Source organism: Argiope bruennichi, chromosome 4 (assembly GCF_947563725.1).
Source record: "Argiope bruennichi chromosome 4, qqArgBrue1.1, whole genome shotgun sequence".
Taxonomy (NCBI): Eukaryota; Metazoa; Arthropoda; class Arachnida; order Araneae; family Araneidae; genus Argiope; species Argiope bruennichi.
In genome coordinates this window covers 7,476,431-7,494,704 of record NC_079154.1, presented here as the reverse complement: position 1 = coordinate 7,494,704, position 18,274 = coordinate 7,476,431, and the positions used below count along the sequence as shown (strand labels likewise).

The 18,274-nt window shown below is 27.8% G+C and overlaps 1 protein-coding gene across 1 annotated transcript in view; it reads left to right on the top strand.

Annotated features, from left to right (window-relative positions):
* Positions 1-732: 732 nt before the first annotated feature.
* Positions 733-18,274, top strand: part of LOC129965852 (T-complex protein 1 subunit zeta-like) — a 20,123-nt gene continuing 2,581 nt past the window's right edge. Inside the window, exons 1-8 of the mRNA XM_056080088.1 lie at positions 733-918; positions 7,578-7,641; positions 8,610-8,744; positions 10,798-10,971; positions 11,526-11,740; positions 12,275-12,434; positions 13,233-13,315; positions 15,946-16,190. Coding sequence (XP_055936063.1) covers positions 782-918; positions 7,578-7,641; positions 8,610-8,744; positions 10,798-10,971; positions 11,526-11,740; positions 12,275-12,434; positions 13,233-13,315; positions 15,946-16,190 — 1,213 coding nt within the window. The 5' untranslated portion in view covers positions 733-781. The remainder of the gene's footprint in view (positions 919-7,577; positions 7,642-8,609; positions 8,745-10,797; positions 10,972-11,525; positions 11,741-12,274; positions 12,435-13,232; positions 13,316-15,945; positions 16,191-18,274) is intronic.

Here is an 18,274-nt window from a genome sequence, read left to right as displayed (position 1 = left end):
TTTCAAAAATGACTCAACAAAACAGTCTCAACTATAAATTCAAAAATGTTTCAACAATACGGCAAGAATTCTAAATAAAAATAAAAACTTTACTCGCCCTGCCAGCAATACTGGTTCAACTCAGAATGTTGCATTCATTTACTCAGCACAAACCATCAAAATGGCGAGAACTCAAAAAAATACTGCTTCAAATTTCGACAACACAGGTACAACTCAAAATAACTACAATTTGTTTACGACAGGCAAGTGCGCTCCGCTTGTAATACTGAATTGCAACTAGAGATGTCCTGTTGCGGAGGAGAGAGAGCGAGGCTGGCTAGTTCAACAAAAGGGGCATTTGTCGCTATCTAGCGTCGAATAGTGAAGATCATTTTTAAATCTCTTTTATTAGTCGGTAGGTATTGAAATAAGCAATTTGATGGTGTGCATAACTCAAAAACTAAGATTTTTGAGTTAGCTCCCTTTAGATCTAGGTGTGCGATATGTCTATTAGCATAGCATAACAGTCACGTGAATAGATAATTAGAGGATATAATTTAACATCTAAAAGCACATTATGTCGTTCTCTATTGCAAGATGGTCAGTGGATTCAAAAATTAAATATTCGTAGTGTATTTGATACATACTGACGGTGTCAAAAGTAAAATGTTTCCTAGTGGAATCTTCTGAAGAATTAGATAAATCAATCAATCATCTTACCTCTTCCTTTTAAGACGCATTTATTCAAAGGTAATCTGGCAACATTTGTGTCAGTGACTAAGGAACGACAGAAAGCTTAAAGATGGCTGCTCTTCTAAATTTGAATCCTAAGGCTGAAATTGCTCGTCAAGCTCAAGCGCTAGGAGTAAATATCGAAGCAGCCAAAGGACTGCAAGATGTTCTTAGAACTAATTTGGGGCCCAAGGGTACCATGAAAATGTAAGTTTTTGTTATAGAAACAAGAAGTGTTGACTATCTGTCACACGTGTTTTACGCCGGTTTTTTCAAATCTGTTTTCAGAATCATGAAAAAATATATATATATTACTTTTCAACCCGTCTAAATCATAATTTTTAGTAGTAAGAGATCGAAAATTATCTTAATAACCAATTTTAAAAAAAATATTGTTCTGATATTTGGTGTTAACAGCATCGTGTTCTTTTAATGGATAAATATCTGTGTGAATTTTCATTTTTTACCAAAAAGGTTTTAAATATTTCCATCTGAATTTAATGTTTTTCCATTTACATGCTTCAAAAATGCATAATTCTGTAATAATTTTAAAGGCATAAAAATTTTGATGGCATTTGCGACTTGTTTCAGTTTTTTTTTTTTTTCAATATCAATCTTTATCATCTAATATATTAATATAATTTTGATAGAACAATGAAATTTATATCAATATACACGGTCTAATTTCCATTCCGAATTCTTCCTATAGCTATCCGTAATTTTTTTAACCATGGGTGTGACATTCTGAACTTCTTTGTTCTACTTAATCTATTCATCTAAATTTAATCTTTGATAGCTTCTTCTGAAACATAAAATGTTAGGAACATTTAATGAGGAAGTGACATGTCTCATGTGAATGTTCTATTATTAATATGCTCTGATCCTATTATAATTTTCATAAATTTGAAATGTGTGTGTGTGTGTGTATGTATATATATACACGGGTCATTTTCAAAATTCGGTGCCATTTGGAAATTGAAAAGACAAAAATAAAAAAAATTTTAATTAGTAAATTTTTCTTAATATTATTAAACAGACATTATTTCTGTATATTACTTGAATATTTTTGATACATTTTTTTCTTTTATATATTTTTAATTGATGTTTTTTTGGTCAGATATGATAAAAATTGTCATGTCTGTTACCGGACATTTTTCTTGTAATTTTTGTATTTAAGTTCAGTGTACAATAAAGTAAAGCTATATTTAATATAAGTATAGAGTCATTTTACCCATATAATAAAGACTTTTGAATAAAAAAATCTTTCTTATGGTATTTTTATACTTTTGTTTGTCATGTCTGTTACTAATATAGAATTCTTACAAGGATTTTTTTAATATAAAATACTATAAAAAACAATTAATGCAAAATGTCTGTCATTCTTATATATACTAGGCAGAGTCAATTAATATGTAACTCTAATTGTAGCAATATTATGTCAATTTAAACTTTTTAAGGAAAATTTTGAAATGGTAACAGACATAACACAAAGTAAGACATGACACTGAGTAACAGACATGACATAAATTCAGGAGCCAAATTTTGATGTATAGCTTGAAAGGTAGAATTAAGCTAAAATGTGTTTCTCTTTTAGTACATAACTTTTTACTATAAAATTAAAAAAATAAAAAATGTATATATTATTTGAAATTCACAGATACAGAATTGGAACGTGTACACATTTTATTTTTTAGTATTTTCTTGAGTTACAATGCTATTTATTCAACATCATATTTGGAGAGATCCACATCAAATATTGTAATTGGCGAAAAGAGCATCCAGTTAGATTTGGATTTGGAAGTTTCATTACAATATCCTCTGCTTCAATATTATATTCTTTATCATCCTCTCAAAAAAACTTTGCATGATTCCTGACTTTTTTTAAATACTTAACTGTAAAATTGTTGTCCTGGATGTCGATTATTTCTAAAACGAAATATTTTATCGATCATTTACCCTCCAATTTTACAAGTACGAAGCTTCCTTCTTGAATATCTTGTTGAAAATTGTTGGATAAAGGAGAAGAAAAAGATTTACAATTATTTTCTGTGTTATTTATTGTCATGGCTGTGCTTTCTTGTTCATTTTCTTTTAATGCAAATACATTAACTATAAAACAGTCACAGACATTTTTCTGTCTGCAGAAACAGCTTAAATCCCTAAAAAACATTCAGTCGTTCCCAAAAGAAAAAAATTGATGTACGCTCATCGTTCCTTTTAAAACCGGAATATCAGATGGAATTATTTTTTTAAACATTTCTACATCTGTTTCACAGATATAATGAAGCTGAATGTTTGTTTTATTTATTAAAACATTAAACAGAGTTTTTGCATCGGGTATATCTGTCCCATGTGCAACTATTTTGTCAGCAGCTCTCTTAATGGCTCCCCCTATTCCATCAGCAGCACCCTTGCCGTGACCAGCCTAAAAAAAAGACCATGATCCATACTTATAACCATTATTTGCTATATGCTCATTCAAAAGGAAGAAATTTTTCTTCTGCCGATATTGTGTGGTAGGGCCATCAGAAAAAAAGTGGATAATTTCAACTTCGGGGGAAATTCTCTTAAGCTCGTTGAATATTGGCTGAAGGTGAGCTGAAATTGCTGCAGGACCATGGTCGTAACATTCAGAAATTGTGCAGAACGAAATTGGTTCATGCTGGTTTCTTCGATATAAAACGCTAGTATGCAGAGTTGCCTGCTTTCTCGATCCTCCGAAATGAAATGCCTGCACTTCTGTAGCATGTTTGCACACGTAATTTTCAGAAATAAAGTTTAATAAAGCAAATGATTTGATAACATTGCAAACATTAATCAATTCAGTAAATACAATGTGATAATAAAAAACAAAGAAGATAAGAGAAAAAATGAAAACTGTAACAAATATGCGCTTTTAAAAAGTAAGAACTTACATTTATTCCCTCCCCCCCCTTAAAAAATTCTTCCTAAAATATCAACTAAATTTTAAACAAAACAAACCCAAAAATTGAACCATATTTCAAATCTTGAAACATGTCAAGTCTGTTACCATGTTTGTCATGTCTGTTACTATATAGAGTAACAGACATGACATTTCAAAGTACAAAAATTAAGAAAACTAAATAATTCCATAAAAACATGAAAATAAATTTTAATTAAAATTAAAAACCTAAAAATCTAAATTAATCAGTAGAATAAATTAATAAATAAATATATTTTATACAAAATATTAAGGTAACAGACATGACATGCAATAAAAATACTTAACACAAAAAGGCTTCAGCTTCTTCAATCAAACATTCAAGATGGCTGCTTGCATTTCTTTCTTAGAACATGTTTCACTGGTATACAAGTTTTGTCATTTCAAAATTTCAATCTTGTTCCTTAAAATGTTGAAAATATTGTATGGTAACAGACATGACTTAATGTCTGGACAGCTGTATTTAATTGGTAAAAATCATCTATTCTTCTTAAAAGGTTATTAAAACCTTCTTTATAACATAATTAAAAGTATATTTCACAATAAAAAAATATGTCAGAATAAAAATTTTAATTTTTGGAAAGTAATGCAGCAAAAAACATTTTGAGTTTTATGATTTGGACAGCTGAATTTTTGTTTCCTCTCAACTTCTTTATTAGAAAAAAAAATAAAAAATCAGATGAATTATTTTAATTTTATTGTTTCTCCACTGGAAATTGCCTGCTAAAAAGCATGGTAAAAAGAAAAATCATTTAAACTTTATAACATCTTGTAAAAAAAATGTGTTTCACATGGACAACAAATGGCACCGAATTTTGAAAATGACCCACACACTATATGGTTCTATAAAAGAAAACATGTCTTATGGTTCTATAAAAGAAAATATAACAATCTATATATATATATATATATATATATATATAATATTAGATTGTTAGATTTTCTTTTATAGAACCATCTAATATGCAAGACCTAGGAACTTGAAAAATCACAGTGAAAATATTTTAATCCAAAGAATTTATGGAGTTGTTTTTCAGTTGAAATATTCTGACCATTTAGATTTTCAGTTTTCCAACAAGATAAAAATCATGATAAATGATAGATATGAATACTTAAAACTAACACAGCTATAGATTATTCTTCAGTAAACAAATTTTGGATTTTCTTTGGAAACAAAGATGAATATGAAACAGGTTCTTCAATAAGTGTATAAATAAAATATAAAAAAAAAAAAAAAAAACATGCTTATCATAGTTCAATATTATGCTGCTTTTATACTTTTCTTTAGCTTAATGGTATATATTGCAGGAATCAACTTAATTAGTTAAAAATGTGGAGGAAGAAAAGGAGTGAATATTTCACAAATGCACACATTGATATTATCAAATTTTTTATTCTTATTCCAAATAGTTTCTTATTCCGAAATAAATATTCATTGTACATTATTCTGTGATTCTATTGTTTTTCTGCTTATTTATTGGTTAAGAGAACTGTAAATATATTTTCTAATATATTCTATTAATTTGTTTATCTTTCATAAGATGAAACGATTTAGTTTAATAATGAATGTTCTTTTTTAACATAGAATGTGAACATTTTAACAATGATAATAAAACACTAAAAAAGTATGATATAAATGACAAATGTAATTTTTTATAGACAGTTTCCAAATATGGCAATAAACTGTATTCTTTAGTTTAATATTTAACAGGTTTTCTTCTGTTTTTCAAGGATTGATGAAAAATATGTAATAATAAATTATTTTATTGGGGAAAGATAGCTTTCGTATCAATATTAAGTATTTTTCAAATCTCATCTTTTTTTCCTTCCAATATTTAAAAGGTACGAGTATAATGACTTAAAATATTCATACTGTATAAAATCTTGCAGATCAATATAAAATGTGCCCCCCGCCCGGAAAATAACAATAAAAAGTATTTTTCAGAATTCATTCTTTTTCCTTCTAGTACATACAACAGTCTTATTTTTAAATATAATGATTTGAATATTTGTGCTTTAAAAAAATCTTGTATGACATTGACCCCTTTCTCCCTCCCCACTATGTTGTTTAAATTAGAGAATATAATTTTTCAAAGAATGTTACTAAAAATTCTCATTGATTAGAAAATGCAGGGTTTGTTTGTTATATTTATTAAAATTCTAGTTGTTTTTTTTCTCATAGCATTTATATTCAAATATAGGCTTGTATAGGACATTCAAAAGGAAAATAATAGCTTTGATTTTGTTACTTTTAGTAGCATACTTATAATATTTGTAAATAATAAATATCAGCTAGCAAGAGAATATCAGTTCAAGTAAATATTATTTGTCCTACCTTTCATGCTATTCTGTCATTTTAAATTTTGAAATTTTATTTTTTTAGCATTTACTTTGGAAATAACATCTTTTTTTATGTACTTTCTTGTCTTAATAAATTTTCAGTTTTAGAACTTTATTTTTTAAAAATGCTAATAAATAAGTATAAGCATGACTGTTCTGGAGTAAATTGTTAAATAAATGAAAAATTTTCTTAAATTTTAATAAACATAATACATTGTTTATAATAAGTTATGTAAATTAATGAATTTTTAAAATAAAAAAATGAGAGCCACGAATCAATGCTTACAAAATTCTAAAAATATTATTAGCAATTAATTAAATTTTTTAAATTAAACAAATTTAATTAATTTAAACAAATTTGTAACTATATAGTTAAGAATTTGTAATATTGCTTTCTTGTTAGTTTCATGGTAAGGAAGAGAATCAAGACTCGGATGGCTGATTGTTCTGGTATCTGAATGGATTGATGGTCCTAAGGCTAGGCTGCAAATTTCTCAAACTATTGGAATTTTTGAAGTATATGATTTAAAAATGAAGATATTATAACATTTTAATATATTCAGGGTTTTATCTGGGAGTGATAAAAGCAAAGCTTGTAAGTGAGAGGAAGTCGGTAGTCAGGCTTTGATCTCAAACACCACACTCTCTTTGAAATAGTCATCTACTGCTGTTTCTCTTTGAGCACTTTAGCTATTATGATTGTTTATTATTGATTTCAGCTGTTTACTGCAAGTACTGCTTCTTGTATGCTTTATCTAGATTTGCATTTTGTTATCCATTACTGAGTCTGTTAGACTTTTCACCTTCTTCAATCAGACAGATTGTTTTGTAATGTAATATATATAATTGAAAAATGTTCCTCTGAATTTGATTCTTGAAAATTCTTTAATTGTTTACATTCAAGTTTTAAAACTAGATCTATTTTTTTTGTTTCTAGATTTTGATTAAATTAAAATATAGAATAAGCAATAATGTCTTGATACTTAAAATTATTTTATGCCATTGGATATAGGACTATTTATTTAAAGGTGAAATATCGATTCTGGATATAAGTCATGAAATCCTTTATGTGTTAATTTTTTTTCTTATAGTAATTTAATGAATATGAACCAGCAAAAAATAATAATAAAAATAAATATATTAGTGTGCTTTTCTTGTTTTACTACCGAGTAAAAAAAAAAAAATTATATAAATAAACTTGTTTAGTCCAGGTAAAAAGTATGAATCCCTGAAAATTGATAAATGTAGCGAGATTAACTTTATGAAAAATTACTCTTACTCATCTATTAAACAATTACACTATTATGAGTATGTTTAATTAAATTTAGCTGTTTCTTGTATTGACACTTAATGGGATGACATTTTATTTCTCCCAAAATTTGCAAAAGGGGGAGAGGGCTTTTAATAGTTTATAAATTAAAAGTTTATAATTAGTGTTTTATAAATTATATTTAATTATTAATTTTAAACTCTCTTAAAGATATTCCTGTTTATTTTCAAGTTTTACTTTAGTTTTAAGTTAGTACTGAAATATAATGTAATCTTAACCTGTTTAATTTTTCAGGTTGGTATCAGGAGCCGGTGATATTAAAATAACCAAAGATGGAAATGTTCTGTTGCATGAAATGGTGAGTTGAATGCTGTTGCCTGCTATCAGTTATTAAAAAAATTGCATTATTTGAGATAAGTGCTAAAAAAAGTAATGATAAGGTTAATTAATAAAATTTATGATTGCTGGATCAATAATAGTTTGATTCATTAGTGGATTCTTTGATGAATGATTTTTTTCTTGCTGATTCATGAACTGAAAACTTATATTTTATTTATTTATATATAAAAATATACATTTCTGAAATGTGAATAAGGAAAATTAAATATTGATCATAAAATGTTAACTTGTTATTTGTAGATGAACTAATTTGTTTCTGACAAGTTAATTTTTAAGCTATCTTAATTATGGATAATTTTCATTTATTATCTAGTTGGAATTTTTTTTAGCTATTTTTTTAGAGATGCATTAATTTTTACTGAAATTTATTCTGTCATTTAATTGTTAAATATGTTCAGTAATATTGCTGTGTCCTTTTCCTTGAATTGCAACTAAAAATTCTTTTGAAACTTGGATATCTAGCAGTCATTTAAACTATAAATTATTTTTGTGCTTCTCACTATATTGAGTTATTGTTTACTGTATTAACTCTTAAACCTGCATATGTTACTTCAACAAAATTGTAATTTTCAATAAATTTTGTCATTTTTGAAAATGACACTTTGTTGGGATTTTAAGTGGATGTTTAGTTTTTTCACTCTGTATTCTGAATAATTTATTAAAAGATTGTTTCTTCAGGTAATATGGGAAATGTTCTCATTTTCATAATTCCTACTGTAACAAATAAAATATTTTATCAAAATGAATGCTATTTTTAATTAGATTATAATTGAAAATCTTCATTTTCTCCTTTTAGTATGTTTTCATTATTTAAGTCTATAGATTTTTTACTGTTCTTCTTTTTAGTTTTCTACTTAAATATATTTTGTATGTATACATAACATAAAGTGCTTGAATATATTTTGATGAACACATTTTCATTTGTAGCAAATTAGGCATCCTACTGCATCTCTAATTGCCCGAGCATCTACTGCCCAAAATGATGAAGCTGGTGATGGAACTACTTCAACTGTGTTACTGATAGGTGAACTTCTCAAACAAGCTGATCTTTATATTGCTGAGGTACTACTGTCTTCTTGTATCTTCATTACTTTTTTTTTTCTTTTTTCCTTATGGTTCAATTCTTATTTTGGTATTATTTTTACACTTAAAAAATTCTGTTCTTATTAACTGCTCTATTACAGAGTTGCCATGGTCCTTAAAAAGCATCGTCGATCATCTAGATCCATTTAGAGGCCATTAAAAAAAAATCATATATTTTTTTCTCCTAAAAAAATGCTTAGGAAACCTTTTCTATTCCGAGGCTTAATTTCCTTCTCACTTGATTTCCTAGCACAAAAATTTATGAAAATGAAAATAATTAAATTACAGTTCAAAATTGAAAAACTCTTAATCAGATTTTGGCCTTGATAAAATTTGGGGCAATTTCTCAAAATGCAGAAAATAATGAATCAGTCTAGTAAAAAAAATTAAGGAAAGAGTGTCAATTGTGTTCCAGCGTGGATACTCAAAGGTCACAATCTTCTTCATTGGGATCATGATGAAGCACAACTGGTGCTGAAATGAATATTTATTGGCTAACATCAGAAAAGATTGGTTTTGATGTTCTTGAAATGATGGGTGCTAGTTTAATCATGCTTTAACATGTACATGTCAGAATTGAACAGTTTCTAAATTAGTAACAAATTCTTCAATATTTTTGTGATATCTTCAATATTTTTGAGATAATATCCATCAGAAAAAGTTAGTATTGAAGGTTTTTGTCTGTGTATCTAGGAAAAGATAAAAATTGTGGAAAATAATACTTTATCATATGCAAGCTGATTTAGAAGGCAGTTTTCCTTGTGAAAGAAGAATCAAAATTGAAAAATCTAAAAAAAAAAAAATAATAATAATAAATCTTTTATAGTCTCATGATGTGAAATATAGTGAAAAATCAAATTGCCTCGAAATCTTAGAACTAAGATTGTAAGCATTTCCTTTTTTCAGGAAACAAAGTGCAGTTGAAGAATTGTGAAAAAGTTCTAAAAAATTGAGATAATGTCAAGTTGATATAAAACATGTCTATCAGATGAACAATTCTTAATAAAAGTTTGAGGAGTGAAATAATCAAATTTAGAAAGTACTGAGGAAAAGTTGAATGTAATACGTAAGGAGTTGAAAGAATTTCAGTTTTTTTCTATTGTAATGATGTTTTTACTTAAAAGAAATTAAAACACAAATTACTATATGTTAATTTTCTGTTGAAGTGTACTATATGCATAAATATTCCAACTTAACATGCATACATACTTTTATATAAATTTTTCTTCAAATTTTGCTCCTGAATATTATAAAGCATCTGAAAGCTTTTAGTGCAGGTTTTGTGTCAGTTAAATTTACACTTTTTATTAATTAAAAACTGTCCATATGCAGAATGAATTGCAGAATATATTTGAACAAATATTATGTTGCTTTAGTGTCATTAATTGCAATTGATTGAAGGGCCAGGTAGCTGAAGTAGCTCTTTATTGAGCTGTAAGGATTTAATAAGAGCTAAGCAAGCAAATGATATGCTGCAGTTGAACATTTCCCTTTCTCTCTTTTTCTTTTTTATATTTTGAAATTTATTTAAATTCCTCGTTTGTAATATAACTATTAATCTTTTAACCCTAAATGGACTATTTAATGAACTCTAACCAACCCCATCAATGCATGGTTTTACAAAATGTTTCTTAATATGTGTATTAACATTCCAAAATGTAAGCAATATAAGGATTGCTGAGAGTTTACAGCAGCTGTTATTGCCATCAATTTATAATAGTATTTTAAATTTCACAAAGGGTAGAAGTAGTATGAGAAGTAAGAAAATTTTGTATCAATAAATTAAATAATTAATTTTCATAGATGTGAGATGGAGGTATTGTTTGTCAGCTGCAAATAAATTTGAACTTTCAAGATGAACATGGAAAGTGGGAAAAGTCCTGCTAATTGTACTTTAGTAATACTGATTAAAGCTGGTAAAAAAAATTTTTTTTATTAGTCTTTAAGAGAATGTGTAACAGTAAATACACTAATAATTATGCACTTATTTGATTTTATTGCAGAATGATTCAATTACAATAATTTTTTTAAGGGTCTTCACCCCAGGATTCTTCAAGAAGGTTTTGAGCTAGCTAGAGACAAAGCTCTTGAAGTGTTGGAAAGTGTTAAAATTGTTGGTGAGATGGACAGAGAAAAACTTATTAGCGTTGCTAATACCTCTCTGAAAACTAAAGTTGGGGCCAAACTTGCTGACAGCTTAACTGAAGTTTGTATATTTGTAATTCTAAAAACTATAAATGTGTATAAAAAACATTAACAAATTACTCTTGTTGATAAATTTAAAGCTATGTTTTAGGACTTGGAATGCTTTTTAATTTTTTTAATGTGTTAAAAACTTTTATTTTATATGCATGTCATTCTTTTTGTACTTTGATTTAAATGTTGGTCCCCCTGAATATCGAAATTTGTTTTGCATGGAAATAAATTTAAGAAATTAGCAATATTATCAATTAATATCCTCTGCTGTTAGCGCTTATTCAGAAGAAGAAAAAGAAATCATTTTAACATTGGTAAATAAAAAATGAAAAAAATACTTGCTTAGACTAAATATTTTATTTGTTGCCTTTAAACTGAATTTGTTAGAATAAAGATTAATTCTGCTTACTTTAAAGATTGCTTTCTCCTATTCTTTATGTGATTTTAAAATTGTCTTAAAATATGTTTAATTGCTTTAATGTTTCAGTTAATAAAATATTTACTTCTTCTCATATTACCTGAAACTAAATGCTTTTTATTCATGTCAGTGGTTTTTAATTTTAGATTTGTGTGGATGCAGTTTTGGCTATCCAGAGACCTGGAATTCCGATAGATTTGCATATGGTAGAAATTATGCAAATGAAACACAAGACGGAAATGGACACAGCTCTTGTCCGAGGCTTAGTACTTGACCATGGTGCTCGCCATCCAGATATGAAAAAGAAAGTCGAGGATGCTTATATTCTCACTTGCAATGTGTCTTTAGAATATGAAAAAAGGTGAGTTGTCTTAGATTTAAATGTATCCTAAATTATAGTTATATAATTTAGTGGTTAGCCATGCTTTTATAGAAGGATGAATTTAAAAAAAAAATCGTACATTTGTTGAGGCTGGTCTGCACCAATTTTAAGTTACTATATATCTTAATAATGGAGAATGATAATGTGCAAGTTACCATTGATGGTATATCCAGGGGTAATTATTTTTTGTTTCAAAGCAATTTTTAAGGCACTAGAATGGTTTAGGCTATTTGGAGAAGGAGATTCTGTTAAATTTTTTTCTATTGAGAATGTTCAATGAAATGATGTTTTAAATGTTTTTCTCAAAATGTGAGAGATGAGACACAGTTGATCATTTTTGACATTTTAGGGAGTATTAACTTTTATTGGAAATAGTTAGAATTGGTTAAATAGGCTCAGTGATTTGAGTTTGTAGATTGTCAGGATTTTTTTTTCTCTCCATAGAGAATAAACTTTGAAATAGTTTTATTAATAATTTGAAATATATATTTGATTCTTAAATATTACTTGTAGTGAAGTGAATGCTGGCTTTTTCTATAAATCTGCTGAAGAAAGAGAAAAACTAGTAAATGCTGAGCGACAGTTTATCACAGAACGTGTTAAAAAAATCATAGAACTGAAGAAGACTGTTTGTGATGGAACAAAGAAGGGTTTTGTAGTGATCAATCAAAAGGTAATTTGCTATAATTATTATTTAGGAATAATAATCCTGATTTATTGGATTATTTTATGCAAACATAAGATTAAAATCTTTGTTTAGTGATTAGTGTTATGGTTTTCTGTCATACTATTCTTTTAAAAGCAATTTACAGAGGCTTGCCAAATATTAAGTAATTAGAATTTCTTCAAACAATTTTCAAATTGTCATTGAAGGGAAATTTCTGATCTCGAAATGAGTTTCAAAGTTTTGTTTTCTCTCTCTATTTGGTTTGTGATATTAATATATTTAATAGAATTGTTATGTTATTAAAATTGTATTTAGATGAAAAACATTTTTTTAATGTATGTTAATGTTTTATTTACGAGAAGTGTGCATGTTTTTACTAAAGAAAAGCAATTTATTAATTTTATTGATTATTGCAATAACAAATTCTGTACATTTGCCCAAAAGCAGGAAAAAACAAATATATCCTTAGAAACGGTATATATTTCTATTGTTAATGTGGTACAAAATATATATTTCCAGGCTTCAAAGAGTTGGTCTCTCTTTATAAACCACTGTTACGAGTCAATTTATTGCATTCCAGATTATCAAATGTTGTTATGATTAATAAATTGCCTAAGAAGTTGTTTACTGGAATAATAAATATGTATGCAGCTATTGATCTATACTTCCAAAAAATATATATATTCCTAGGGCAACTAGAAGTTTAAGTAGCTCAATATTAATTACTAAATCCATATTAAACTAGTTAAAAATAAATAATTTTATATAAAGTTATAACAAAATTGAATCTTTCCTTTTTTATAGGGTATTGACCCTATGTCTCTCGATATGCTTTGCAAAGAAGGCATTGTTGCTTTGAGAAGAGCCAAACGAAGGAATATGGAAAGGTAAGAAAGGTTTTATGTGTATATCATTTTTTTATGTAACTATTAGTAACATTATTTGAACATGTTTGCTTTTTGTTGACAGTTATAAGTTTATTTTTAAATTAAAAATTTAAAAAATTGGTATATTGATGAATGTATCAGGGGTGTTTGTACTCCGGGGATTTTGAACTTCGATACCCGGAAATTCCGGGGATCGTCGTTCAAAAGGAAGTAGGAATAATAATGAATTATTTATTTTGATCTGGGTAATTTTGTTTGCTTTGAAAGCAGAAAACGCAAGGTCAGTGTGTGTGGTGAAAACTTTTCCTTTCTTTCTCCAAAAGCAGTGATAATGCGTGAAAAGCGGGAAAAAACTTCTTTTTTGTTCTTTCCTTATTGCGAGTTATGACTCATTCTCCCGGTTCTCGGACATTCTCTTCTGGATTCTTTTCGGCAAGTAGGCGCGGCAGAAAAAAAAAGGGAGAGACTTCGTTCAACCAGATGTGCGATAACGTGACTCTGGGTTCAAAGGTCTTATCTCTCCTGGCGTGGCGCCAATAAGTAGAGAAGGGGAATTTTTCGCTGTATTTGCTATTTGTTATTGATCGCTTCGCAACTTTTTTTTTCTCCGCTGTGTAAAATTTTCGTTTCATTTATTGATGCACGTGTAAATTTTTCTTTTCGCTTATTGAAATATTTTTTTATTTATGTACGCAAGAGAATTTCACTTTGAAATTTCAGCATATGAAACAGAAATTACCCCTTAAAAATTCATATCTAATTAGTTTTACAGCATTAGATCCAGAGCTAAGAGGTAAAACCAGTGCAATATTAGCTTTTGAAAAATTATCATCTTTTATGTCCCATATTTTTAGTGATAATGAAAAGTCAAAAGTAGAAGCTGAAATAAGGTTATACCAGAGTGATATTGATATCACCAAAGAAATGCTCTACACATCTGATGAAAGTGGAAATCAAGTCAAGTGTACAATTGATAAATATTGGTCTAAAGTTTTTAATTTAAAAGATGATTTCACAAATGATTATAAGTATCCTACATTGGCTAAATTGGTCAAAGCTGCCTTAGCTGCTTCCATGGCCCATTAGTGGAAAGTGCATTCAACTTAATGGATACACTTGTCACTGACTATAGAACCTCTCTTAAGATTGATTCCCTAGATGCAGTGCAGACTATTAAATATGATTTAATGGCTTCTAAAGAAACCTCATGTGAAAAATATGGCTCAAAAAATCCAATGACTGATCCAATTCACAAAGATCTCTTACTGAATATGAACAGAAGTTGGAAAACATATCAAGAGGACTTAAAAACATGTATTTCAGATGAGTCACCTATAAAAGTCTCTGAAAAACCTTCTACATTAGCAGAAAAGCAAACTGCTTCTACCTCTGCATGTGCAGTTCTCGAGGAAATTTCTTCAACTGTAAATGAGGAAAATAAAAGTCAACCTTCCTGCAATTATGAAGTTCACCACAAAAGAAAGACAAGCCCACAAACATCAGAAAATAAAAAAAAGCAGCAGAAATTAGATAATTTTTAAAAGAATTAATTCAGGTAATTTAAAATATTTGCATAAAATGTAGTAGTTTATATGTTTGAAAATTTATGGCTATTAATTTTGCAAAAAAAAGTAATTCATTGAACTTTTATAATTAGGTCATTCAATACTTCATAATTGTAATTTTTCATTTCTCCCCCCCCCCCTCTCGAAACTCAAAAATGCCGGTAGTAAGTCCGTAAAAGTTTCAGGGGATTTTTTGGGGTCCCACAAACACCCCTGATGTATTAAATTACACATCTGGAAAACATTCTTAAATGCAATTATAAATTAAAATTTATTTTACTGTAAGCATTGCAACTTAAGAAATGGATACCAAACAGTAAAAATGTTTATAAATGAAACTTACTGTTTTGTGTGAATTATCTGAGTGCTATAATTTTAGTGATTGACTTTTGTTTTAATATATTGTTAGTATGAAATATTTATCATTATTTTATGTTTAATAAAAAGTACATTAAGTTTCTATTCAATCAGTGCATTGTGTAATTATTTGATCATTAAACTAAACAAGAAGATGGTTTTTCTTTTCTTTTTGGTTTAAAATCAAATAAACCTAGAATTGGAAACTATTAATACTTATTAATGCTAGAATAGTTCAATTTTATTGCTTTATCTAAGATAGTTGACACTTTTTTTCTCTTGGATTTCTGTTTATGTGTAATGAATACAGGAAAAAAAGTTAAATAATTTCATATCTTGAATATACATTTCTAAAAAATTAAGTAACATTCCCATATATATATAAATTTATCCATTGGGAAAATATATATAACCTATTTAGATAATTAATTTTACAATCTTCATAGATATATAACATATTTAATTTGTTCTATAATTTTTCATGGCTCTCTCGTATATAGGATAATAATAGTGTGTTGCAGTCATCTTTAAAAAAAAAAAAAAATTGCTATTGTGTTGAAAAGCTACAAACCGGTTTATTTTAAGCCTGAAGTTTATAAATTTAAGATAGTGTTTTTAAGATTGAATGTAAACGGTTAAAAAAATAACTCATTTTAAAAATTCTGATAATTTGAAATTTTATGTTTACAATTCTCTTGTAAATTTTAGGTTAACTCTTGCTTGTGGTGGTGAAGCTGTAAATTCTGTTGATGATTTAACTCCAGAATGTCTTGGTGAGGCTGGCATTGTATATGAGCATGTTCTGGGTGAAGATAAGTTCACCTTCGTTGAAGATCTGAAAAACCCACATTCCGTGACCATTCTCATCAAAGGTCCAAATAATCACACTTTGACTCAAGTCAAAGATGCTGTTTATGATGGACTCAGAGCTGTCAAAAATTGCATTGAAGATGGTAAGTATTTTTTTCCTACCACCTCCCTTTAGCTTGCATAAATTTTGTGACTAAAAAGTTTCTGGGACTGTTGAAATAATTATAGCATTAAAAACTCTAAAGGGTAGGGATTTAAACATTTAACCTTTTCTCTTTGACCTTTTTGGATTCTATACCAGCAATATATATATAATATTGAAAGATGGTATAACCGCAATACTGTAAAATAATTAGGGTTTCATTATCTGTAAAACTGTCTTTTCCCAATTGCCCTAATAATAATTTCAATGCCCTGTCTTTTACCTTCCTTGTGGTGAATAGTTTGTTTGCTGATTAAAGCTGAAGAATAAGTTATTCCATAGGTAGCTGAAGAATTTTTTTTTATCTTCTGAATACTAGAAAAAAAGGAAAATTTTTTTGTTTCTTATCAAAACCCCCATTTTAAGAGATGCTTGGGCTTTTAACTGGTCTGTAATCTCAAAGATAAAAATTAAATTTTATATTCCAACATTTGTTTGTCCTTTGCTTCTGAGTAATTTCCTTAAATTTTTGTGAAAATTCTATTAGCCATGGAAAGGAAATGTAGCTGTTCTATAAATAGGATATTAAAAATTAACAGGTTAAAAAAAAGTAAAAAGATACATTTCTTGCAATACATCATTACTGCTATTACAATATATAACCTCACTAAAATTCTTTAATTATTCATATACTTAGATACAATATTAGTTTTGTCAATTAAAACCCATTTTGGCAATTTTGGGACTGTTATCTCTATTAATAACTAGCTGCCTTTGGCGACCAGCTGGTTCGATAATCTTAATGCTCGTTCAAATTTTAATAATTAAACATTTTATCTAATCCCTACTTTAATAACTTCATCAAAATATTTTAAAACTTCAAATTTTGATAGTTATATAATTCACTCATAATATTATAAAGGCCTTCAATTATAATGTAATATGCATCTCTCTAATGTTCTGTTAGCTCCCGTAGAATTTATGCTTTAAATTAAAGTGGAAATGATTAATCTGCAATTAATATAATATTTTTACTGAAACAAAGCATTTTTTTTTTAATAATATGATTACTAAAAACAGAGTCACTGAGCATTTAAACCTTATGGGCACTAAAGAATATCTATCTTAATTTATGTAATATCTCAAGTATTTGTCAACAAAATTTTCTCAGATTCATCATGAGCAGATCGATTAATTAACGTTTAATTTTAAATGCATCAAACACTAAGAAAATAAAGAGTTGTTTAAAATAATTGGTAAAAAACAAGTTAAAAAAACGATATACTTAAAACTATAAGCATATACAAAAGAATATATAACTAACATAAATACAATATTTAATTACAAAAGCTTACAACTAATCTAAAAATAATTTAAATCAAGTCCGCATCCGTTGAAAATAGTTGTCAACAATCGGAACACAATGTGCATGCATGAATTTTCAATGCCAGTTATGGTAACACAAATGCATGAATTTTTCTATGCCAGTTGGGGTAACGCTATGCAGATTTTTCCTTTATTGTTTTATTTTAATTGAAAAGTACTTCAGAGTCAATCTGAACGATAGATTGCATTAATAATGCTTAATTTTAAATGCATCAAACATTAAGAAAATAAGATGTTTGAAATAATCGTCCGAAAAATGTTAAGCCTAATTAATAATTAAAATTCCAATTAAAAATTTAAAAAGAAGAAACCCCAGGTGCACATTTCCGACCTCCAATATATACATGTACCAAACTTGATAGCGGTGGGTCAAATGGTCTGCCTGTAGAGCGCCAACATACACACACATTGAGCTTTATTATAAGTATAGATAAAGGGGAACAAATGTTTGTTTGGTATTCTGCAGGCCAAATTGCAGAGTGCCTCACCAGAACTTAGTGGTCCAAATTTGCTATAAATATACTTTGGAAGGTGGCTATGTGTACCTCAGCACAATTTTAAAATGATTCGGTTAATCTAACCTTGTGTGTTATCTTTTCTTGTGTTATCAATTTACCTGTCATTCATTTTTTTTTTTTTTTTTTTTTTTTGCATAATTTGTTAACACATTTTGCTGCACTGAATTTCAAATTGCTTTCA